This window comes from Thermobia domestica, chromosome 10 (assembly GCF_964235325.1).
Source record: "Thermobia domestica chromosome 10, izTheDome1.hap1.1, whole genome shotgun sequence".
NCBI classification, from domain to species: Eukaryota; Metazoa; Arthropoda; class Insecta; order Zygentoma; family Lepismatidae; genus Thermobia; species Thermobia domestica.
Genome location: NC_137463.1, coordinates 12,961,297 through 12,987,661, shown reverse-complemented (window position 1 = coordinate 12,987,661; position 26,365 = coordinate 12,961,297). Strand labels below are relative to the sequence as shown.

At 36.4% G+C, this 26,365-nt stretch overlaps 1 protein-coding gene across 1 annotated transcript in view; it reads left to right on the top strand.

Annotated features, from left to right (window-relative positions):
- Positions 1 to 26,365, top strand: part of CngA (Cyclic nucleotide-gated ion channel subunit A) — a 415,321-nt gene that overhangs the window by 259,258 nt on the left and 129,698 nt on the right. Inside the window, exons 2-3 of the mRNA XM_081727288.1 lie at positions 274 to 465; positions 22,608 to 22,688. Of these exons, the coding sequence (XP_081583414.1) occupies positions 325 to 465; positions 22,608 to 22,688 (222 nt within the window). The 5' untranslated portion in view covers positions 274 to 324. The remainder of the gene's footprint in view (positions 1 to 273; positions 466 to 22,607; positions 22,689 to 26,365) is intronic.

Below are 26,365 nucleotides of genomic sequence, written 5' to 3'. Positions count from 1 at the left end.
TTCCATAAGAATACTTCACATAAGAATACCTTATTTATTTCACTTAGTTCCATCACAATCACGCTTATTTGAATTAGTCCCATCACAATCCCATTTGTTTAATTTTGTTCCATGTTTGCATAAGAATATCTTATCTCTTTGATTTAGTTCCATATTTGGTGTTCCAAGGAATGACGGTTACAATTTGAACAGACTTCAAATACTAAATTTGATGTATATTACGTAGTCTTTTCTTCGTCTTTTAATGTATTTTATCATCTTTTGTTATGCAAGGAATGAGCAGTAGCACCGCCCGCCTCGCCGCCCGACCTTCGCGGCCACTCCATGTGGATGTCAATCATGACGACCCAAGGTGACAGGTGTCAGCGGGAGCCCCCCAAACCTCGAACTGTGCACACCATTGATGCCACCACCGACCCTGCTGGTCACAAAAACACAGACGCCAATACCAAAGAACAAGAACAGGTAAGTAATGCTAAAACGTACTCACAATTCAATCGCAAGTTCCTAATGGAAATGAAATTAAACTTCTAGTTTAGCTTTCCATGGTTATTTCAATTTAGGTTAATGGAGCTAGAGGATGGTTAATGAAAGTGAACAATGATTAGATAATTAATGGAATGAGAATGTGGAAGGGAAGAGCGATCTCAGAGAATACTTACGGATGCTACGTTGTGTACCTTAAACTCACTTCGGTTGAAATCGAACCAGAGAATCTACCAATGAGCCCTCGTGCCACCTCTTAATCATAAGTTACGTAAATTTGTTTTGAAAATTGTGTATAACATTTTAAATAGCTTACTAGGGAAGGTCGCGGAGTGTCACTCTGACTTCGTATCGATACTATGCTCATTCGACTCCTTTTTACATAAGAAAAATTAGACAACCGGAGAAATCCTCGATAGCAAGCGTGTTTGAATTTTGAGCGTAAAATTTCAAAATTGAACAGATTTTCCAAAAAAGTTTGAAGTAACCATTTTTTAAGATAGAAGCTTCATTTTCGGTATCAGGGGGTTTTCTTGGGTATCCAACAGTGATGAGGTCAAAACGTACACTTTTTGCAAATTAAGGGCACTCATTGGAACGAGAGCAAATGGTAATGCCATCTTACAACTTGCGAATTGCCTCCCGTTTGGCACACCGGGTCGTTAGGCTGATAAAATGTATAGACCACTCTTATTCGACAAATGCAATTCTTCAATTCGAAAGTGACCCACAGCAAAGTGATATTTGAATGACAATACAGCTGAATAGGTATGGCAAATACATTTTTATGAGCGTAACGACCTGGTGTCATAAACGGGAAGCAATTTGCAAATTATAGGACTCAATTTCCTTCACCTCCTCTCCAATAAGTGCCCTTATTTTGCAAAATGTGTACCTTTTGACTTCAACACTGTGATAGGCACCCAAGAAAACATCCTGATACCAAAAATGAAGAGTTTATCTTAAAAATAGTTACTTCAAACTTTTCGCAAAGTCTGTTCGATTTTGAAATTTAACGCTCGTAATTCGAACACGCTTGCGATCGAGGACTTCTCCAGTTGCGTAATTGTTTTTAGGTAAAAAGGAGTCGAATGAGCAAAATTTTGATATGAAGTTGGAGTGATATCCCGCGACCATCGCTAGTTAGTTCTTTAAGGAAATATAATATGTAACGTAAACATCATGCCACACATGTAGAAAGTTTTTTTGTAAGAAAAGGCACCGTACGAAACTAAGCTCTGTGATGCAACAAAGAAATTCATACATTCCCGAGTATGATTGATCTTGGAGAGTAGCAAGAGTTAGCTTGGGAGTCAGAAATTAGAAGAGAAAGTCTCAAGTTGGTAGAGCTAGAGATTCATTGCAGACAACAAACAAGTACTATATATTACATTTACAATCCTGGAACAAATATGTATGATGGTTAATATATGTCTTATGACGTATTATCAAGTGGAGTTTGTTGAACAAAGTTACTCAAGTCCTATGAGACGGAGGTGTGATGTGAAACACATCTCAAATAAGTTTAAACTGTCATTTCACTTCTAAAACCTCTAAAAAATTGTCTGATAATGACGCTCAAGTTGCTGTATTTAATGTCAGATGAGGTACGCTCTGTCCCGAAAGTGTAAGTGCACATTGTCTCTAAGGCAATTCAAACAGAAATTTGTACTACAACAGATTTCAGATGGGAAGCGGCATGGCCTTGAGTTGGCTTTACGCGGCGTCCAATTGGCTTTGAGCGGTGTTGACAATTCGCGACAAGCAGTTCTGCACGCTGACTTCTCGCGCTACTGCGAATCTTGACAATAGCAGAGGCGCTTATTAGAAATATTGTATTAGCACATTAACTGCTCACTTTACGAAGTAGAGAAAAGAATTACGAACACATACGTGAAAACTACATCTTTTTATGACAACTGGTTGTCATGATACACGCTTTGAAAGGTTTCCATATAAAACAATTAGTAAAACGAGCGTTGAGTCCCGTCTAATTTCCAGTGGATTTTTCTTCGATTTGGAAATGGAATTCAACTTTTATTAAAGGATAATCAGGGGTGTAACCAACAGGTTGTTCTAGGAGAACATTACTTTCAGGGGGAGCTAAGCTTTTCACATATTAAAAACAGAACAAATGACCTCTTTCAGAATATGAAAGCATTTTAACTCACCATGTATACTATACACATATTATGTTTTCTCGATGCTACCTTAACAAAAGACGGATCTTCACAGTACTGAAGTTGAAAAGCGGATTGTAAGAGATAAATCAATAAGCTATTCATAAGAAAACAAATGCTGTTTCTAGCAGTCTGTTTATCCGACTTTGTGTTTATGTAGGTTAAAATACTAAAAGGAAAAAACTCGAAAAAATATCAACTCAGATATTATTATGCAATAATATAGTAGTGAGAGATCCTGGGGGGACTGAGGGAGCCAGGGCCCCTCATTTTATTTGTAAATGTGCAATATTAGGAATAATTTGAACGCAATTTGTCTTAAAATCATCATATATGCTTTCTGCATCTGAATGCACCCCCCCCATTTACAGAGAAATCAGTGTCCTTGTAATTAGGTACAGAAACTGTATTGATGATGTTTTCTTTTTTCTTTTTTTTAAATCTTATTTTATTATAAACGTTCCTAATTTGCATTAACTATTAAATAAGTTTACTAAACATATACTAGATGAACCTCATTTCGGGGCTGGAAATAGTTTGGAAAGTCAAGGCCCTCTTTTCCCCCGTTTCTACACCCTTGAGAATAGTAAGCGATCGAATTAAATAACAAGCCTCTGCAATTTGATTCATATATATATATATATATATATATATATATATATATATTCGATTCCCGGCGGGAGCTCATGTGGAAGAACAGAAGGTATGGGACATTCGTAATATTGTTTTGAAATTGCCTTCATGCAAGATTCTTCCCTATTCGACAGAAGAAACGCAGTATGATTTTTTTTTCTTCGTTTCAATACCTTACGTATGTGTGGCCAATTACGTACTCCTTCTTTACTCCTCTAGCAGGGATGCAAAAGCACCAGGCGTCTGAATGGTGTCATAAATTATTGTAACCCAAAACAAACTCGACCATATCGTGTTGCTTACGAATCAGATGGATTGTTGTTGTGAGACCTACATCAAGTATAAGAGTATGTTATTATAGGAACAGACATGGAAGCAAAGGAGCTGATTGTGTGTGTAGGAATGCAACTTCTCTTCTTCTAGCATAAACAGAATTCATCAGTGTCTAGGTTGCTTTCTTTCGTGGTAGTTCATTTGTTCTCCAAAATTATAGTTGACAATGTCTTTAAGGAAACCGAGTACAAGTGCGGAATTTTCTTTAAAAAAAAAAAAGTGCTACGAAGTGAGGCTTGAAGAATTATTTTTTGTGTTTACAATTTTTGGAACTCATAATAAAAAATTTACAAGAGTCAGATTCAGACAATGGCGAAATATTAATTGACATAGACGATAGTGAAAGTAGTGTTGAAGACGAACGTTTAGCAGTTCCACTGGAATAAGTTAATAGGTAGGTTATTCAGTTGCTATATATACTTCTAGGATACACAGCCAAAATCTTTGAGTTTGCTGGAATAGTATATTTAAATTGTGAATAATGTTGCCAATGTATGTGTAATAATCTCAACTAGAGGAAGAGCGAGAAGGGAAAGGGGAGTCCGAAATCCGGCAACACCGCGCGGAATATCGCACAGCATTGGCTACTGCCCGTGATGCTTTACATCTGAAAAACACAATACAAACGTTAATACTACAGTCACTAACGAATTTTCTACTTTCCTTATCACCACTGTACAATAACTAAAATTCAGATAATAGTGAGAAAGCGTAGATTATAGGCTTGCGTTCGTACTTTGCAGAGGATAGTCCCTGCTACAAGTTCGGTGACCGAGCCTCAATATTGACTTTTCTGCAAAATCCTTTTGTCACTTTCACCAGATTGGTGCAGGATTATCACTAAATGTAGAGTAACGTAATTCCTTATACTCACTTCCCGCTTGTTGTGTTAATAATTCAAGTACTAAATTGGCCTCACAAAATGTATTTGTGAGCTTGTTAAATAAATTGGTTAGTTTACTTTTTATACGGGATAAAGGAAAATAACAATATGAATATTGAAGAAAGAATTTTACAAAGAAAACAAAGAACGATTTAGTGGGTAGCAGAATGAAGAGGTACGGAAAAGATTTACCAGAGAGGATGTCCTACATGAAAGAGGAGCGTGGAAGTAAGTGAAAGCTTCCTAAATGTGGGTATGAAGGAAAGGAGAAAAAAATTATGTAGATTGAACTGAAAGCTAATGAGGAAATAATATAAATAATGTGAAGGAAAAAACGTTAAAAGTAATTAAAAACAAAAACATTAATTGTTAGAAGATTGTTTGAGAAGAAATAGTATTCTAATGGATGTGGTACAAGGTAAAATGAAAAGGTGTTGCCCACCGCACTTGAACTTTTTTGCTCAAATTTTATCACTTTCTGCTGTTATTTCTGAAATGTTTTCTTGTGAAATACGAATAAAATTAAAAGATGTTTTCGGAAAATTTTGCCGAAAGAATATTTTCAAATACCTAGGATCAACACTAATAGACCAAAAAATATCTACTATTAAATTAAATGTCGACTGAAAGCAGGGAATTCGTATTATTGTCTAGTCTTCAGTTTTCTATCTTCACGAATTGTGTCGAAGAATTTGAAGCTTTTATATATATATATAGCGTTAATTATACCTGTTGTACTGTACGATTTGGAAACAAGTCGTTTACTTTTAGTTAAGAACTCAGACTGAAATTATCTGAGAATAGAATCCAAAGGCGAATTTTCGAATCCAAAAGGAACGGGAATACAGAATGGCGGAGACTCCAAAACGAGGAACCGTATTATTTATACGATTTAATTAACATTGTTAGAGTCATTAAGTTTAGGAGGTTCAGGTGACCAGGGTATGTAGCCAGAATGGAAGAAAGTAGGAACGCTTCAAAATTTTAACTTACACCCAATCGGCAAACGACCATTAGGAAGACCTAAGTGCAGGTTGAAGGACAATATTAAAATGGGTCTTGCAGAAAAGGAAATACAAAGTAGAAACTGGATGCAATTGGCTAAGGACAGAAGTCAACGCAGAGCTTCTGTGAATGAAGCATTGAACGTTCAGATTTCATAAGTCATAGAATTAGTTATTGTGCGTTGGAACGGAATAAGGTAGTGTGCGCTCATAGTTTATAAAATGATTGAAAGTTGAAATGAGATATGAGAATGTGCGCTCGCAATGTAAACAATAACTGAGATATGGAATCAGATAAGATATATATAGGGAAAAGAAGATTTACAGGTAAAATGAGACAAGGAGGTTTTCGATCGCGATAATAAAATGATTGACAGGTGTAATGAGATAAGAAAATTTGCGCTCGTGTTAATAAGATGATAAACAGTGAAATGAGATAAAAGAAATCAAGATTCGTCTATTATAAAGTATAGTAGTACTTCGTCTGAAAGTCAGATTTTAAATTTGCTGTTTCTTTAGAGTGTGTTGCATGTCAAAGTGACAGAACAAGAGCAGATAAAATTAAACTGGTAAGAGCTTGACAGTTGATCCTAAGAAGAGTACCATCAGCAGGATTTGAAAGTAGAAAAGAAAGAAATAAAAGAAGAAAAGAACGCTTAGACAGCAATTTGGTACTAACCACTGGGCTGAATCTATTTTCTCGTTTCTTTGTCCTGTTTCTTTTCTACTTTGGATGTCTTTTTTTTTTAATGTTTTACTTTCTTCCTTGAGAAAGAACAGTTTCCGAGGCTTACCTCTATTGGATGTTCGTGTACCATCAGTAGCCATGGAAACGTAACAGGAACCAACCGGAATTGTCTGGTGACAGCAAGCAATCTTTGGGCAGAAAGCTCGAGTATCGCAAAATAACAGTAAACAGACACGCACAACATTACCAACGACAAAAAAGGAAAGGGATTGACGTCGAGACGAAACTTTATAGACTATCCCTTTCCGGCACCCACACAAACCATCTAAAAGAATTTGAAAAATATCATGTTTCGTTTTATATATATAATCATCGCCATCATAAGGACTTTGATATCACCGCGATTGTTACTTGCTGGAAGTTAAGAGTTGCCAACTACTACGACCTTACCATAATGTAATGGTAAAATTTTTAGTAGGTACACACTCCATAGTTTCCAAGACTATGACGTGTACCCATTAAGAGAAAATACGACTCATATTTTTGTGCCACTTTTCCTTATCTTAGATATCTGTCCTTTATAGTTTCGTCAATCCATATTTTTTTAGTTTAAGACACACTTATGTCCATCGAGGATAAGGGGAATGATGTGACGATAAGGAAATAATGAAATGTGAAAAGTGGAGAACCTGGGGCAGGGCCGTGCCGTAGGGGGACTAGCGGGGCGACGGCCCGGGGCGCCGAAGTAAGAGGGCGAAAATTGGGGGAAAAAAGAAAAATAGGAAAAAATGCTTGGAATATATGTATGGGGGTGCCGTCGTATACTCTCGCCCCGGGCGATGATTTTCCACGGTACGGCCCTGAGCTGGGGTAAACTTAGGCACACTATGTTGATCCACCACAATACCCACCTGCCGTGACCTGGGATCAAAATAGAAACGGTACGCTTCAGAGATTAGCGCTTTATCGCTAAATCGCTGCTGCCACTGAACGGTTGCTTTCACCCAGTGACGAAATTTTAAAAGCTATACTGGTGCGAGCGGTTCCGGGTTCGCTTCCCGGTAGCGACACTTGGTTGAAAAGGTGTAAAAGCGTCTTCAGGCCAGCCATTCCAAGTGAATTACCTGGGTTTTCTTCATTCATACTAGGCAAATGCCGGAATGGTCCTCATATATAGGGGTCTAGACAAGGGCGGATCCAACGGGGTTAAGGGGCGCACGCTCGGGTTTACACTGGATAAAATGGGCTTCAATTCTGCTTTACACTGGATAAAACGGCAAATTATGGTTTAGCCCCTCCCTTGATCATATCCTGGATCCGCCACTGGGTCTAGATCTCAGACCGCTTCCTTCCTTCCCTACTTCTCCAGGTAGTGTGATCGCCGAGGGACGTCACCCCTTATACGTGAGAGGCTAACATGGTCATAGATGCCGAAGGCCCAGAAATTTAATTCCTAAGCCTTAAAAGGTAAATTCTCAACAGTTTCCAAGAGTATAGATTATAGTCAATAAAATCAAGAAGAAACACTTTTCCTATACCTTAATCGTTATCTGTAATTCGTACTTTTGTCAATTCATGTAATTTTTATCAAATACTAGCTGGAATGCCTGTTCTTGTGGGAACCATAGGTATATGAAAAACATTTGGAAGGTATGTTTGAAGCCCTCATTCCCTCAGAATACGTATTTCAATAAAAGTGACATGATTAAAAAGAAGTCCTTGGAGCAAAGTTTTAACTATGTTCAGAAATTCATTTGACGTAGATAAGCCCTTTTTCTCGTGAAGATGCGACTAACAACGTCTAAAATATAAGGTTAGCCTAAATGATTCATCGGCTTTCAAAGTACTGTTTATTTATATGTATACGACGTAACAAAGACGGGTGATATAGCACCAAGTTTAAAAGGATCGCTATAATTTTATTTATTATCTCTGAAGTATTCTTCTTTGCTTCATTCTTTTGAGTTTTTTTTTTCATAGTATGGTAGCCCGGTGACGGCACTCTACGAGATGATGACAATGCAGGAGAAAATTTTTTTTTTTGTGTTAGAATATATGAAGTCTTTGTCGGTTACGAGCGTTCAGCGTGCATTCACACGCAAATACGGAAAAGCTCGACCTGGTCACCAGAGCATTTTGCGTTGATTTCACCAGTTTCGTGATACTGATTGTCCATGCACCGGGCAACAGCATGTCTCAGAGAGGAAATCTCAAAAGAGATGCCATATTGTTGGTTGGATATGTGTGGATTTTCTTGGGGTACACTCGTTCCCTCCCAGATTTTCATCCCACCAATTCTCCCATCATCATTCACTTAGCTAATCATCGTCTGCCTTAGCCTAACGGGGAAAAACCTGGGACGTGAAACTGAAAGATTTTTCGATGCCATCCCTAAAAGCACCATAGTGATAATTATGATTTATTATTGCTGACTTTCCTCAGGGAATTAGAGTGGAAAACTGAGATCTCTCAGATTTAGAATACACTTCAAAGCCAGAGGATGAAGATTCAGAATCAGAATATGAATCCGATTCTGACTAGGAAGATTTATTTAGCTCTGATTCTCAATTATTATTTGAAATATTTGACACAGGTCAAATAAACTACTTTAGTTCATTTCATAAAAAGCAAGAAGTTGCTGAGTATCCATGATATTGTAATAACAAGATTTAAAAAGGCTTAATTACTGCGAAATTAAAATACTGCTAATTTTACAGTAATTATGTGATATCTTCAAATAGAGTAAAGATAATCGAAATGTGGAACAAGAGCGCCCTAGACAATATTATTTTGTATGAGGTACCGTGATGACGAGTCACCTAGTAGCTTTCCGTTTGCAGCCATTGAAAAACGCGAAAATAAATGTCGATTTACTAAATGGCTAGAAATCAAAAGCAGATAAGTGAGTCGTGATAATGGTATCTCATGTAAAATAATATTGCCAAGCGAGCTCTTGTTCCACTTTTCGATTATCTTTTATTTATTTGAAGATATCACATAATTACTGTAAAATTAGCGGTATTTTAATTTCGCCGTGATGGAGCCTCTTAAGAGCTTTTTTTTTTTTTTTTTTTTTTACTGTCTTTGCAACGTCTTCAAGGAGAATACAAAAGATTCTGCGAAGAACTAGCTGAAGAAATACCTTCAACATCTACGAGTTACTATTTGTACGTACTCAACTTATGACTAAGAACTCCTTCGTGGCTAAGTGGTTAGGGTACGTGCCTTTGGCGTTTGAGACCCGGGTTCGATTCCCGGTGGAGCTCATGTGGTTCGAATCCCACGTTAATCAGTAGGTCCACTCTCATATAGCCTCGCTGCTGAAAGGGACGTTAAACTCAACTCAACTTATGACTAAGATATTAAGTCAATATCCCAATGTAAAGCACCTGAGTTACCTTGATGAGGACTTTTGTTATACTTATTGTTTTGCTCTTGAAGTGAAATCGAATACGTAATCAATGACGAGTTGACAGAAAGAAAATTGAACGAGATACTTCACATTCTTCACCAAAATGCAAAAGCGACTTTAAAATTTTGTTATTATCTTGTACGATTGAAATGGGGAAAGACGAAGAGATAGAATAGAAGATAGTTTAGTCGTGAACACTGTGAATGTCACTATTCACCTCAGAGACTACGAATACTATGAATAGGGCACTATCATAGGTCCTTTTCGACTATTTTGACATATCATCCCACTCACATCTTCCCTTACCGAAAATTTAAGTTAGGCCAGGGTAAACACATGTTCAAAAAATCATGAAAATCGCTCGTGTCGGAAATCGAAGTCCCGGGTTCGAATCCCGATAGGAGCTCATGTGGTTTGCACCCAAGTCTCCCGCGCCGAAAATACGTACACTTAAACATATTATAGCCACGACGTAGGTCAGCGGTGCTTGTTCTTTCTCAATTATTTCTATGAAGTCAGGGGCGTACCTACGGGGAGTCCACTGGGTCTGGATCCCCCACCAAACTTTCTAACTCAACATACATTTGTACACTATTAGAGTGAGGGAATAAAGAGATAAAGGTCCCAAAGGGGGAAAAAGGTGCTGGAAAAGAATCTCTAGTCCCATCTGAAGTCAATACTTCAGATATTGTATATTTTTAGAGCGCTTTAGTGTTGTAAAAGAAAATTAAGTATGTATATTAACCCTGCTAATAATTAAAAGCTGATATCAAAGAATTACATATCGTTGTAAACAAACAAAGTTGGAATAGCAACCGAGTTGTCAATCATTCATTGAGTTTTGTCTCAAAATCCTCGTGTAAGCATTTTGTTAGTAAAGTGTGTTGGCTGTCCGAGAGTAGAATCCGATAAATATTCACAGTTCAGCAAGAAAATTATTGTGTGTGCGTAATAGTAGGGGAAGGTCCACATCTTTTATTTTTTGTATAAAAAATAAAAATGATTTCAGCAGTAACACATAAAATATAAGAACAAATTGTGGAACAAGCATTAAATAATGACGCAAGTAAATAAATCGCATGAGCATTTTTAAAACTTTTTTTATTGGAAGGTTCTCATATCATTCGTAAAACCAGGCATGACATTAAAACAACCGTCATTTCACCCGAGTTTTAAAAAAAGAGTCAACAAACTATTGTTGCAAATAGAAGAGAAAAATTTTGAAAAAGATATTAATATGAATTTAAATTCCAGTCTATATAGAAAAATATTTGAAAAAATTCATACGGTAGATCAGCATTTATGCTCCAATTGTTTTGAACAATACCTACTCAGCTGTATAATTTCAATTATTCAAATATCTACTTGTGTAGCTGTCAACTAGTGAGAATTCTAATGCAAGCGCTTTAATATTGCATTGTATAACGTAAACTAGACGAATTGTTTAGGCGGTGTGGTGAGTTAACCACATGTATTTCAGCTGTCATTAACACAGTGAATGAATGAATGAAGATTGAAAAAAAAAAAAAAAAGATGTGAGAACAGTTTTATATACAATTTAAAAAAAAAAAAGCTTCAGTCAAATTGTACGAGGAGTGATCAAATTTATTGTTATAATGTTCTCAGCTCTGAGAACGAGGGAAATTTGAATTGTAAGGTTTCTAGTAATACAACATACGAGGGAGAACCCAAAAGAAACCAGATTGAAAGCGCGCAGCCGTTCCTAGGCATAGGGAGAGTTTCTCTCGCTAGATGAGTCCGGTAGTGATCTTCCCAAATCAGTTGTCCAACCGGCGTCTGCGTAGGAGGATAACGATTGTTCGTAGTGTTCTTTTCCTCAACAGTTCTCGTTTGCCGCCTATGAAATCGTTATGGCGGACTTAAAGGAACAAAGGGGCTGTTTGAAATCTTGATTCCCGCTTGAAACAGAGGCAACAGGAGCTTACCAAATACTTCAACAGGCTTTCAAGAAGAATGTTGTGAGTCGCACACAAGTTTTCGACTGGTTTGGGCACTTTAAACATGGTGAGATATGTGTTGAAGATCATGCTTGTTCTGGGTGCTCTTCATCATCTCGAAACGACGAAAATATTGAAAAATCCGCTAGAACATCAACGAGGATTGTCGTTTCACGATCGACGAAAGTTTAGAACAGGCATAAGCTCGTGCCAGTGGGTTTTGACAGAGGATTTGCAAATGAGACGTATTGCCGCTAAGTTTGTTCCTCGCTTGCTCATACACATCCTTGTCTGTGAACCGCTATTTAGGCTCCCAAGGATGGCCTATCGTTCCCCACCCTCCGTATTGGCCAGACTTAGCCCCATGCGATTTCTTTTCTGTTTCCCGAGAATGAAAATAATCTAAAAGGGAATCGTTTATATGATTAGGAGGCTGTAGAAAGGAGCTTCACAGATACACTTGGTAATATCAAAGTTGAATAACTTCAGAGTGATTTAAACAGTTGATAAGAAGACTGTAGAAGTGCGTTGCATCCAATGGAGAGTACTTTGAAGGAGGCTAAAAGAATTTTGTAAAAGAAGTTAATAAGTTATTTTTTACAACAAAAGTCTAGTTCGTATACCAAAAGTGTTCATATATACAGAGCATCAGTTTGAAATGTCATATTTGCTTAATGAAGTGGCTGTAGACCCTCGAAATCGAGGCAAAATTTAGTGCATTACGGTAAGCTCAGAAACAAGTTGTGAAAGAGGTCTTATTGTCACATGAGTGCAGACATCGACATTGCAGCTCTTCAGGTGATGCAAGTCCCGAATTTTCATTGTAGACCAATTAGTTTAGTTAAACCTAGACGGACCTGTGGTCTAGGTTCTCTTTTATCTACTAAAATTATGATTGCACAGTCCTGCAAATCCCCTTCGATACACTGTTGGCCATACACATCTTTCGTTGTCTATTTAGATTCAGAATTAACCAAAGACAACTTAAACTTGCCAGGAATATGTGTAACCGGCGAACGGATGGGAATTAGTGGATCTAATCGACGAAGCATTTGAACGACGGGGAATTTATTGGAATTTGGAAAATGTATACAAGCAACTTGTTAATGCTCATAGACGAATATATTTCGACGTCAGTAAATCCGGCAAGAAGACATTGGTCCATCCTAAATATGCATAAAAATTTACAAATTAAAAATAATGCAAAACAACGCCCAAAGATCAAAAATTGCCATGATGTAATTAAGAAGATTTGTTGAAATAAATGAAATAGACATAGTAAACATACAAAAACCATACACTATCAAGAGCAAATTAACAGCATTTCCGCCTAAAGCAAGAATAATAAAGGAAGGAAACGATCCGATGAATAAAAATATTGTAGTACTAAAAATTGCGCAATATTGTGACGAATGGACAGTATGCACGGAGGTAACCTTTGGTAACAAATCCTTTTGGCTGACAAATTCTTACTTTCAATATAGTTTAAATATACAGAATTTCATACAGAAAATACAAACAATAATTCGGCAAAATCAAAGGAGTAATTTCATTATTACAATAGATGCAAACGCAAAGCCAAGTATGGGGGCTCACCGACAACAGCTGACAAATGCAAAATCCTGGAAGATTTTATTCTATAAAATGGTTTAAGGGTTATAAATAAAGGTAACAGACCAACATTCGCAGGCAAGAGAGGAAAGTCCTTCATTGATGTTAATATAAGCACTATTTAATTAGGGGAACAAATTGTGAATTGGACAGTTCAAGACAATGTAACAAGAAGCGATCATCAAGTAATAACATTTAACATAGAATATACTACCCTTGGAACAAAAGGTGAGAATTATAACATACGAAAAATAGATTGGAAACTTTTCGAGAAAAACCTGTGCTTACCACAAATTGATGACTACGACGACCTAGATAAATTGGTAACAGAGATAGAAAATTTAAAAAAAAGAAAAAATAAATCTATAGAGGAATCAATTCCAGAAGCCAAGACAAAGAAAAAATATTATGACTTTTGGTCCCCGAAACTAGAAAGACTAAAGAAGATAACAAAAGCAAAAAGAAAAAGCTACCAATCTACAATAACTCCTATACTTAAAGAAAGAAGATTAGAAAATTATAGGCTAGCGAAACATAAATATACGAAGGAATTATTAGCTGCTAAAAGGAAGAGTTGGGAACAATTTCTTATAAATAATATAGAAGTGCATCAATGGGAGCTTCCCTACAAACTAATCATGCAGAAAATTAACAACATAACGCTGATTACACTAAAGAATAATGATAATTCATATACGAAAACAAGAGAAGAAACTATGCTTAAACTGTCAAATAAATTCTTTCCAAGGGATGACGTAAATGAAGAAACAGATCAACAACGAAAATTAAGAGAATACTATAACCAACTTATCAAAAAAAGAACATGAAGACCAAATAGACCTAGAAACAAATGAGGAAATCGAACAAATAATAAAGAAATTGAAATCAGAAAAAGCCCGTAGACTAGACGGAATAAAAAAAGAAATTTATAAAAAGAAGAAAGAAATATGGTTACCCTATCTAACTAAATTATGTAATACTCTTCTAAGGAAGAGGAAATTTTCGCTTCCTTGGAAGGAATCAAAATTAATAATATTAATAACAAGTGAAGACAGAGACCCAACAGATGTAAGCTCCTACAGACCAATATGCCTCCTCCGGAATATTTCCAAAATTTATGAAAAAAAAAACAATAGCTTCCAGATTACACAAATGTAGAAATATTGAAGGGAATAATTTGCAATAAGGCTTCAGAAGGAGGAAATCAACCGAAGACTCGCTAAATGTTTTTGTGGAGAAAATTTTGGATCGCAGGAACGCAAAAGAGTACTATTAACTTTGTTTGTAGATATAGAAGAGAATACCCTCGCTGGTACGAAGACTAAGAGCTAAAAATACCAGAATAGCTAGTGAACACAACAAAAGATTATTTTAAAGACAGAAAAATAATAATAATAAAAGAAGAGAATGGAGATATAATCATTAATAACACAAAAAGGATGCCCACAGAGATCTATTCTAGGTCCATTAATGTGGGACATCAAATTTCAGCCATGCTTGGAAGCATTAAATAAAAATAAATGCGTAAATAGAGTAATAGCCTTTGCAGATGACATAGCAGTAATAACACCAACAAACACAAGAATGGAAATAGACGAAAATTCAAAAGAAATAATACCTAGGTAAGAATATTGCAAGATTGGAGCTCAGAAAGTAAACTAAAATTATCCAAGGGAAGAAAACATATGATTTTCGGAATAAAACTGGCAAGGAACCCAATCATCAAAATTGGAGAAGGAAAAATAAAAAGAATAAGCGATTTCAAATATCTTGGCATTCAGGTGGATGTTAAATTAAATTTTGGGCATCACATAAATTATACTAGTGATAAAAGACAGAAGGTTACCAACAAACTATTAAATATAGCAAGTAATAAATATAAGTTTCCACGAAAAATAATGAAAATATATCACGACTCAATTTTAGAGGCAGTTATGAACTTTGGGTTCACAGGTTGTTAGAAAACAATACACTAAAACCGAGAGTAGAAAGACCCCGAAGAAATATAATGATTAGAACTACTCCCCACAATGCACTAGCCGTATTGTTGGGGTTAAAACTAATACATTTATTAATAATCCAACGGGCGGCAATGTATTGGTTTAAAAAAAGAAACAAAAGTAGGGTACATGACTTAATAGGCAAAGAAATAGATAACATACAAGACATAGAAGAAGTAATATTAGAAAAGTGGCAACAAGTTTGGTATAACTCAGAGAAGACAAGAAGAATTCATAAATTAATCCCAAACACAAGTGAAACACTAAAATGAAACCATTTTGAACCATCTGCAGGCCTTGGCCACTTCCTCACGGGGCATGGGCCTTATGGTTAATATTTTCAAAGGTTTGGCTTAAAAGAAGAAGGGAACTGTGGTTGTGGTGAGTTTGGAACTCCGGTACGTTATGTAATGTGATATCTCCTACTAGAAGACTGAATGAACAAGAGGAACAATATAAGAACAGGAAGATTAGAAGATATTAACAAAGAAGAGAGGATATTAACACCGAATAGAATTACGATTGAATTTTCCGAACGGAGCAGAAAACAATATGAAGAAAGGAATCTAGCAAACAGAAACCAATAAGAAATTAACAGATATGTAAATGAATTAGATTGAATGTGTGAACGTGCGTGTGGGTCGTTCCTTTCGGACCGGAGGTCTCCTCCAGGATTGCTGGTATTCCGCATGCTCCGGACGGAAGCGCGGGAGTGGAAGTGGGCTCAATACATCCCCGGGACAGGAACTCCGGATGCGTCGAGCCGGAGTGAATTTCGTGTTTCAGTGATGGGTCATCGTGCATTCTAACATACAGCATATTAATATCTCACAGAACTAAGTAATGAGACAAATGAACTTAACTCGGGTAAAATAAAACAGTGACTGTCCGTGTACTTGTTGCCTACGCGCCGCTTTCTGATCCGGTGCACACGGCAGTGGAACACAACTGACCAGGGCCCGCACTAAGTGCTTCGAGTGGTTCCTGGACCCGAAGCCATTGTATTGGGAGCCGTGGGCATACGCAAAACAACCGAGGAACATAAATCATCTCACATGAGATAGACAAAATTTAACGAAGAATGCACGAAAGGAAACGGAACTAGTGTAGTGTGTGTAGTGGAATTAGTGGTTAAGCTGAGTTTCACATACAGGAGTGTGATAGTGTATTAGTGTGATATTATAAATATCAGTGTGGATAGTGTTTAATAGTGATAAGTGAAGTGTATGTTAAGTGATTTAGTAGGAGAATGTGGTAAAATAATAAGAAACCATACAGGAGAGAATCAAATAATATACGAAGGTGGAAAACGAAATTATACAGCGAAAACCTGAACGAAATAAAACAAAGAAAAAGAGGCAATACTACAGGGATGAGCTAAGTATAGAACAAAAGCAATGAATGAATGAAGAAGGAACAAAAAAATTAAATTTGTAATATGTAACAATATCATATAAATACATTGTTAATAATTAAAACGAAAAAAATGAATGATTATATTTATGATGGAATCAACGTTAAGCTCAACTTGAGTCAGAAACTAGAGTGGATTAGTTTTATTAGACAAAGAAGACTTAATTTATCATTAGATAACAGCAGTTAGTAGTCAGGATTTGCTGTTTTTTCTTTAAAGTTATTTTGATTTCTTCTGTTCAATGTGTTGTGGTTTCGCAACCCAACCCTCGTCCTGGTCCTTGTCGCTGTCTCCGCTCCGAAAAAGAAAATGAATGATGAAATAAAAAGGAAGAGAAGATTGCAATGATAATTGCTCGTTTCGGTTCAAATCTTCAGGTGCCGAAACCGAAGAGGCGCATCTGAGCAGTCATAAAAAATCACTCAAAATAAATCTACAAAAGGTTCTGATATTTCAATCCAAAATACTCCATGTTAAAAGGAAAGGCATGTTTTAAACTCGTACAAAAAGTAGAATTATGCCATCAACACAACCAAATTGTTCAGCTAAATTACTGCTACGTAGACTGGTTTTTGGTGGTGAGCACCTGATAGCGTGCCTTAGCTTAAACTGGATGTATGTAGAAGTAGTGCGTTCTTGTTCTCTACGTAGTCAAATTGTGTAATAGGTAGCTCAAATCTTTCAACGAAGCACTTTACTGAATTAATCAATATAGACAAATGAAGTTTGTTAAGTTATTAATGTGAAGCTGCATTATAAATACAGTATGTTAATATACTGTAAGTGAAGGGAAATATATAGAAACAGCGTGCTTTGTATCATTAATTATTCAGTGGAATGCTTGTTTGCAATGGTTTCATATTTTGCGTAGGTATGTATATGCTTTGTGTAGGTAGTGCTTATATTTCAGTACGCTCTAAATTTGTGGACTCCAGTTACCTTCTCGCGTAAGTTGTTTATATTATAAATTTACTGAAATTGTTTTATTTCAGTAATAGTACTTGTAACTCTGAAACACATATTAGATGACACTTTACATACTCAAGTTCTGGCGCGCTACCCACAGCAAAACATTTTTTTTTCATTTTTAGTTCTCGCAAGTTGTGCTTACATTCATGTATTTTGTTATTTATATTTCAAAAGGTGAACAACATACAATATTAAAATTCAGTTTTGTATTTGTTCACTGAAAGCCTTTTCAAATACCGGGTGACCCAAACACATACCTGATACTACACAGACTTGTAAGTAGTCCTGTTTATCCACTCGAGCAATCTTACACACTGTTTCATACTTCAGGTATCTTTGGTTGAGTTCAGAATTAGGTGATACAGGGATGGGGAAGGTAGTGGCCAAGATCCTAGTTAAGGTACTAACCAGCCATTCGTTCAGTGAAATTGAATAAACTCTGGAAAACATCAATCAGGATTGTCGAACAAGGTGTCGCTCCAAAAAGTGTCATTGTGACAGAGCCTACAGCTATAATTTACTGAAAATAAAGAAGATATTAATGAGAAATGCGTGTTCAAATGAAATATATTGTGGATATCCTCAGCCATTTAATTTCTCATATTTGACAGGATTATCATTTGCAGGAATGCTTATTTTTATTTTGGAACTCTAATCCGTGTCAACTACGATTCTGTTAAGCCAGCTAGAGCCAAGTAATTCGTGATTAAGTTCACTCATAGAGTAAAACATGAGCTGGAACTTATTAAACCGAAGTTCATGATGATGCAGAATGTGTTTGTTTATAGAAGCCAATTTCTTATAGCTGCTGCTTACGCTGTCCCCAAAAGTCAAGGTCTTGGTTTAACTAAAGTTTTATCAAGTAGTGGTTCCAGTGTGTTCACCCGCGGCCAGGTGTACGTCATACTGTCGAGAGTAACTACACTATAAGGGCTACACTTGATCAACTTTCATTCAAGTCAAGTAAAGGTGTTAGATTCAGCACTATGAGAAATCAACAGACTATGTTTCAAGTATAGGCCTGACCTACAGTTTGTGAGAACCGTCAAACAGAAACACTGCAAAGTAGGTGACAATCAGTGAATGATCAAGAAACAGGTGCAGTACATTTAGGAATAGTTCCGTGGACAAAGATATAGGTACAGCACATTCAGAAACAGTTCCTGGACAAAGAAACAGGTTGAGCACATTCAGCAGTTTCGTGGACAAACAAACAGGTGCAGCACATTCAGAAACAGTTCTGTGGACAACAAAGAGGTGGATCACATTCAGAAACAGTTCTGTAGACAACAACCAGGTGGATCACATTCAGAAACAGTTCCCTGGACAAAGAAAAGGTGCTGCACATTCAGAAACAGTTCAGTGGACAAATAAACAGGTGCAACACATTCAGAAACAGTTCGGTGGGCAAACAAAACAGGTGCAACACATTCAGAAACAGTTCGGTGGGCAAACAAAACAGGTGCAGCACATTCAAAAACAGTTCAGTAGACAAAGAAACAGGTGCAACACATTCAGAAACAGTTCGGTGGGCAAAAAAACAGGTGCAGCACATTCAGAAACACTTCAGTGGACAAAGAAAAAGGTGCAGCAATTCAGAAACAGTTCAGTAAACAAAGAAACAGGTGCAGCACATTCAGAAACAATTCCATGGACAAAGAAACACATGCAATACTTTCAGAAACATGTCCGGGATCATGTACCGCATAGCCGAGAAAACAGAATAAGAACTTAGCAGTTAAGGTTCAGTTAAGAGTGCAGCACTACTTTACAAATCTTAAAGAAATAAAAAGCTAAGCAGAAATAAGTAAACTGTAGGCTTAGGATAAAACAGAGATGTACAAACTAATGAAAAATATTTTTAACTAATTCACCGCTGCTAGTAGTGCGAACTTGTTCACTTACAAGGTGGAACAAAGTAGTGTTGTTTCATCATCACAGGTCAGCAATCTCTCGATTGGTTTGTCGTAGCTCTCCACCGTTCCCTATCCTAGGCCAGACTTTTCATTACTTTCTCTTCTATATATTATATTATTTGGTCCATATATTTTAATTACTGCCTTCCTTTAGGTATTTTTCCTTCTCCAGTTTCCTCCATAGCTGCTAACGTGATTCTGCTTGTCTCATAATGTGTTCAGTTATCCTGTCTTGTCTTTTTAAAATATCCTTCAATACAGGGTGTCCCAAAAATAATGGCGAAAAATGAAACCACAAATTCCTGACACCAAAATAAGAAAAAAACGTTTGTATGATATAAGTCCGGAAATGGACAGGGTCGGAGCTAGACAACTTCGAATGTGAGGTGAAAAGAACTTCGCACCTGCCAACGGAATAATGATAGGAGTTAGGGTGGGGATTCAGAAAGACATAAAAATCATATCGGCTTGACATGTTAAATGCATGTTACATAACTGCGCCAAAGATTCTCCATACTTCATTTAGGGATTCACTGAATGTCTGTAAGAAGGGACAGTGAAACGGTACAGTAAAGATAGAAACTATACAGAAAAAAAACTGTTATCCATGGCATGATTGCACACATGTACGATGGGAGCCAAAGCAAATATTACTTAGCATGATTGCATAGTCTCAGGGGGCAATGGAAAGTGGTAGAAACTTGCAGAGAGAGGGCAGAAATAAGAAAAAGTGTAACTAGTTGTGTCATGTAACGAAATAACAGGCAGAATCCACAACGACGTACTGTATTTGTAACATAGTACTGATCCCTTACACAGATGAGCACTACAAACTGCTAGATCATACGTGCCAACAACAAACGTACCTACAGAAGATGTTCAAGGTATTGTCCACCCACATCTTTGCAACTTGCTAATTGTGAGTTTTGAATGCATTCCATCACTCCCGATGTATTGCGTAACTGTTCACACGCATCTCCAATGCGGTTTTGTAAATTGGCAAGTTCCTTTCCCTAAGCGTGAAGTTCCTTTTCTCCACACTCGAAGCTGTCTAGCTCCGCCCCTGTCCCCTTCCAGACTGTATGTCATATAAACTTTTTTTCTTGTTTTAGTGCCAGGAATCTATGGTTTCATTTTGGCCATTACTTTTGGGACACTCTGTATATTCCTTTTTTATCCTATTATTTCCAATGCTCTCTCATTTGATAACTTAACCATATATCTAATTTTTATCATTTCTCAATGGCACCACATTTCAAAGCCTTCCATTTTCTGTTTTTCCTTTCCCTAGTGTCCATGTCTCACGCCCATACAATAGTATATTTCACACATATTCTTTCATCAGCAGCCTTTTCTTCAGTCCTATGTCAATGCTTCCGGTTAGAAGCCTCTGTTTCTGTCTTCAAATGCCTTCTTGGTTTGAGCTATTCTGGATCTTATACCTTGTTTGCATCTGTTATTGCTCGTTATTTTACTTGTTAAGTATCAGAATTGCTGCATTTCCTCTACCAGGTGATCTAGTTTGTTCTTAATTTTTTATGTTGCTTGTTTTTCTAGCACATCTCATAACTTTTGTTTTGCTCTTCTTGATCTTTATGTTGAATTTGCTACTAAGTATCTGTGTTGCATATCATTAGACCTTCTCTAATTTAGCTTCTAGTGTTCTATAGAGTATAAAAACTTTGTACTTATGTATTTTACTAGAAATGTACTACCACACTTTTCTGTATCTTTAACACTAGTACAGTGTTAAAATAAACCAGATAGGAGAGCTAGAGGAAAGAAACACTATAATTTTCTATTATAGTAAGAAGACTAATTTCGTTACAGTATCTCTTTTAATTTAGCAGCAAGCACTTCTGTATCGTAAGTTAATAAGCCGCAAGGGTCTGCAAATTGAACAACTGTTCGAAATTTTAACGTTATCTTATCTTTAGACGCCCGCCAGGGATTTTAGCAAAATCGTCAACTCTCAAGCTGAGGGCTCTGGTGACACCCTAATTACCTTAGTCATGTTTAATACACCATAAAGCTTATAGACCACAGATTCCAACGAAATAACATCCGTGCAGTTCCCATCTTATTCGTAGAAGAAGAAAAAATATTTTTAAAAATCATTAAATATATGAAAAATTGATTTTGCGGGGCCCTGGCAACCCTTGTAATCACTCTACGCCGACAAAATGATGCTAATGTGTAGGCCAGATACTTGTGACAATAATATAAGAAATGGTAGCCATTGCTGAAATACAAAGCAAGATAAAAATTCATAACGAAATTCTTACAAAAATACCCTGTGCATCATTTTTCAAAGGCTGTTGCAGACCTTCGCCTTGGCGGGGCTGATGACCTCCCTAATTATCACAGAGTCATGATTCATACACCGTTGCAAACCTTGTAGACCACAGACTCCCTAGTAGCAGAAACAACTAGTAAACCGCTTGCTGTAAGCTTGCATTAAAAGTCGACAAACTTGCACCCTGCTTGATTAGAAAGCGTACAAGCATGCCGCAAGCTGGATTCCAGTAACGAAGTTACATGTGGGAAACCTTTGCACTCAGTATTCCATTCAAGCTTGACGCAAACCTTTTACGCTGGGCAAGTCAATAGTCAATGAACGGCCAGTGATGCTATGACGCTCTGCAAATGATCTAAAGTATCGCTTGCAAGTACAACAAAAGGCAGATTTATGAAAGCACGCATTGAAAGGGCAAGCCAAAAGCCAAGCACGCGCCAACTGGTCGAAATCTTTCTTGCTACTTGGGTTCCAACGAGATAACATTCAAGCAATTCCCGCCATATTCGTACAAGCTGTAAGTAAAGACTGAGCTATTAATGTTTATCGTAAAACTAAACGTAATTAACGTCAATCCAAAAATTGGCCAACTTTAACCCCTCTATACTCCCCTCATATAACCAAGAAGTACAAATACAGGATATTACCATGTAGTGGTCCACTTCATTGCTTCAAATACCAATTTTTATGTATGTTTCGTTCGTACTGTCTACAAACATCTGAATTGAGAAACATTTTTGATAATACAAATACATATCTTGTACTTCTTGGTTTTATAAGTACACACTGAATGTAGTTTATATTTATATATCATTTTGTTGTAGGTGACGCACTTCGAAGAAGAAAATGAAGCGGAGGAAGAGGAAGTGCCCGTTACAATTTCAACGGAGGCTCACAACTCAGAGGTAAAAATAGTTTTCTTTTTAAAAGAAAATTTAGTTTATTTTATATACAGGGTGGAACAGGAATAAGTAGCCTAGCTTAGCTTTATCATATTTGCATAAGTTAGTTGTTGTGCCGGAGCCTTCCGTCCGCTGTCGGAATACGTGAAAATTGTGCTTAACTAAAAGTTCTAAGTTTAAAAGTTGTGTACATTTTAACTTTTTAAAATATTTTTTTTTACTTCACTATTAACTAACTTGGGGTTACACAAATAGTAATGCTCAAGTCTAAATATGGTCACGACTATTGTGCTAATAATAAGCAGCAAGCCACGTTCATGATCCTTATTATTCTTATCATAATAATTAAATTGAAACACTCCAGCCTTTAGGTTACAATAAACCGTCACAATTGTTTTAAATCTGCTAATGCCTGCACACTAGCGGCATCTGTTGGTATTACACAGGCCGGAAACGCATGCAGTGACACCTATTAGCCTGACTCTTTACTACCAGGAATTACCAGAACGCACTGGAATGCTTTTTTCTAAAAGTATTGTTGATTGTTGAATCTCGGCAAATTATTCTATCACTCATTGTTGAAGTCACATCGCATTTATTCATTCATTCTTGTTATTGCCAGTTAGAATTGTTTTGTACACTGGGAAGTTACGCTTCGCATCATATTACAAGCGATAGACGCGTACTGTCCGGCTCAAACCTCGTCATGGCGTTTGGCGAAAGCCAATCAATGAAGCGTAAAAGCGACGTTGTTGGATTTCATTTCCTTTCATGTACAAGTATAACGTGAAACGTTTCTTTCGTGAAATACAGATGGAAGAGCAAAGTTAACGCTTCAAACCGAGAGAGTGAAAGAATAAACGCTGGTTTAGATTGACTTTTATATCAGGAAACAATTTTACAATAAAATAATGAGCCACTGTACGTAGAATCATGCTTTTCTCCCCTAATTATTTAGAAGCGATTTTCTTTTTTCCTAAACATACACTAACATTCTATGAAGAAAGTCGTTTTTGAATGCTAATAATATTTCTCCTAAGTATCGACTATTACCCAACCTCGCGTAATTTTCATTGGGTATTGCAGGAAAGAGGGCAAGCCTTAAACGGCAAGAGGTTTGAGCCAAACAGTAGTTATAGTTTAGTCTGTTTATCCGTTCGGTCAGAAGCAGTGGCGTATGCAGAATTTCGTCAAAGAGGGTTCAAGAACTTAATTTCCTTTCCTCTTAGGACGAGCGTGAGTTTTGTGTATACTGGCATATGTTAATAAATGTTTATTTTTCCACAATATCCTGCATAAAGAGGTTTAAACCACGAAACCATCCTTCTGTATGCCACTGATTAGACATATGATGTGTTTCGGTGTTACAAAGATACCAAGGCTTCCAAACAGGCCTGTGTCTAGGGAGCCAGGCCCTCCTAAATTTTTACTGCCTCCCTAAAATTTTCACGGTAGGATTCAAAATGAACTATAATATGGTGATGAACTATAATATGGTTGAATCTATATGTTACCCCTAACTTCTACCGGCCCCTCCCTACAGTTTTGGGCTGGTTACCGGCCTCCTTCCAAATAAGTGATCACACCTGAAGTCATCTTTAACATTCAGTAGCAGGAAAAATATGCTGCGATGTGCACGAAAATGCGCTAAAGTGAAAAGAGGTTAATTTTCAGTACCTATTACGAACGATGCATCAAATTAAGGAAGCTTTATTCTAATAATAGTAACAATACAGTTGTTTGAGTCCATGGCTGGTTTTCCGTCACTCACTTGAGTTCAGTACAACATGGAATCAAGTCCATTTTCCGATCATTTTGGTTATATTTCTTCTTTAAGATCTCTGACTAAAGCTCCTTTCAAAGCTTAAAATATGTTTTTCTATTCATGTCCAGACATTGTTAAAAAAAAAAAAAAAAACTTAGAATGTAAGAAACAGTGATAATTTTTCCATGTACCCAAACCTACTGCACAAACTTTATGTTCCTTTTTCTTACAACTTTGGAAATTGGATTTGATCCCCTTGTACTCTGAATGTTCTTGTAATTAACCTCTTAAGATCTATATTCGTAAACCAGCACATTTGAACCCATGCATTGCCACTGTTATTTTTTTTAAAGAAAGTGCTGAAATTGTTGTAACCATATAAATATTTAAAGTAATCAAGCCTCGGTATATATATATATATATATATATATATATATATATATATATATATATATATATATATATACATTAATTGAAACCTGGAACACTTACTATAACTTGGATGTTATTACAAGATCCAGACTTTAATTTCCTTTTGCTAGTTGTCAAGGATAATAAACGTCATTCACTTTTGTATATTTTTTCATTCATTCTTTTCGTTAAGATATTCGTTATGGAGCTGCTTTTAATTTTTTTTAGTTTTTTGCTTTTCTGTGTAACAAGAAACAAAAGAACATCGTAAACGCGGCAGGACGGAAATATAAAAAAACAGAATAAACGTTCTGGTGTTATGTATGTCTATTTGTGTTCTATTTTGTGTACAAAATAAATGAACGTAATACTCTTCTTGCACTGTATTCTCTGCTTCTTTACTTAAAAAGAACTAATAAATATGCTTTTTCTCTTCGTTTCCAAAACATTTAAATTTACTCGAACTTCAGTATTTAAATTGAAATGTTGTTTAAGATAATAAACAAAGAATTTGAATCACGTGAAGTTAAGTTCACTCAAATCACTTTTTTTCTCTCAGGATCATTTCGCTCTAATATAGTTATCATTTTATCTATTTAATTTTATTTGCTCTTACCGTTAGTCTAGTGATTAGCATGCACAGGGTTAAATTTGATTTGATTTCTGAGTTTAGCGTCTCATTCAGCAGCAAAGCTATATGAGACGTGGACCTACAGTTTTAATGTGGAATCCGAACCAGGCTCCCGCCAGAAATCGTACCAGGGTCTCCCACGACACTGGTTTGTTCTTGCATTATCTATTTCAATACGAGTAATCCCAGTGGGTTAATCCCGTTAAAGAATATAGCTTAGTATTCATTTTGTACACCTTTAAGTAGGAATAAACAACTTTAAATAAGAACATCTGTATTCCACAATGAGTTTATAGCTGTTTTGTGTTTTAAACTGTTTAAAAATAGGTGTTTTTCTATTGATTCATGATAATCATTACAAAGATTTCCATATTGTTTTAACAAGTGGCAACCGTGTTCCTTTCAAACAAAATATTTTCCTATTTACTTACAGGAAATCTTATTTTTGGATTGTAGAAATTAGTTTTCCTGAGGGAACTAATATTTGGTTACGTCAATATTATGGGTTTGTGAGAATTCTGAGTAAGCACTGTTCTTACGGGGTCTGAAAGAGAGTGGAAGTAAAAAAAGTAAACAAACAAAAAACTTCTTTAAAAAACTGAAAGTTATTGTCTGACCTAAAAACGTTGGTCATGCCTTCGATACATTATAATGTATATGAAACATGCGAGGATTGACCAGAAAGTAAGGTTACAAGGCCTGCAGTGAAACGTGTATATATTATTTCATACAACCAATACAGCCAACAGATAGTACATACGAGGAGTGATCAGAAAGTAAGGTTACAAAGCCTGCAGTGAAACGTGTATATATTATTTCATACAACCAATACAGCCAACAGATAGTACATACGAGGAGTGATCAGAAAGTAAG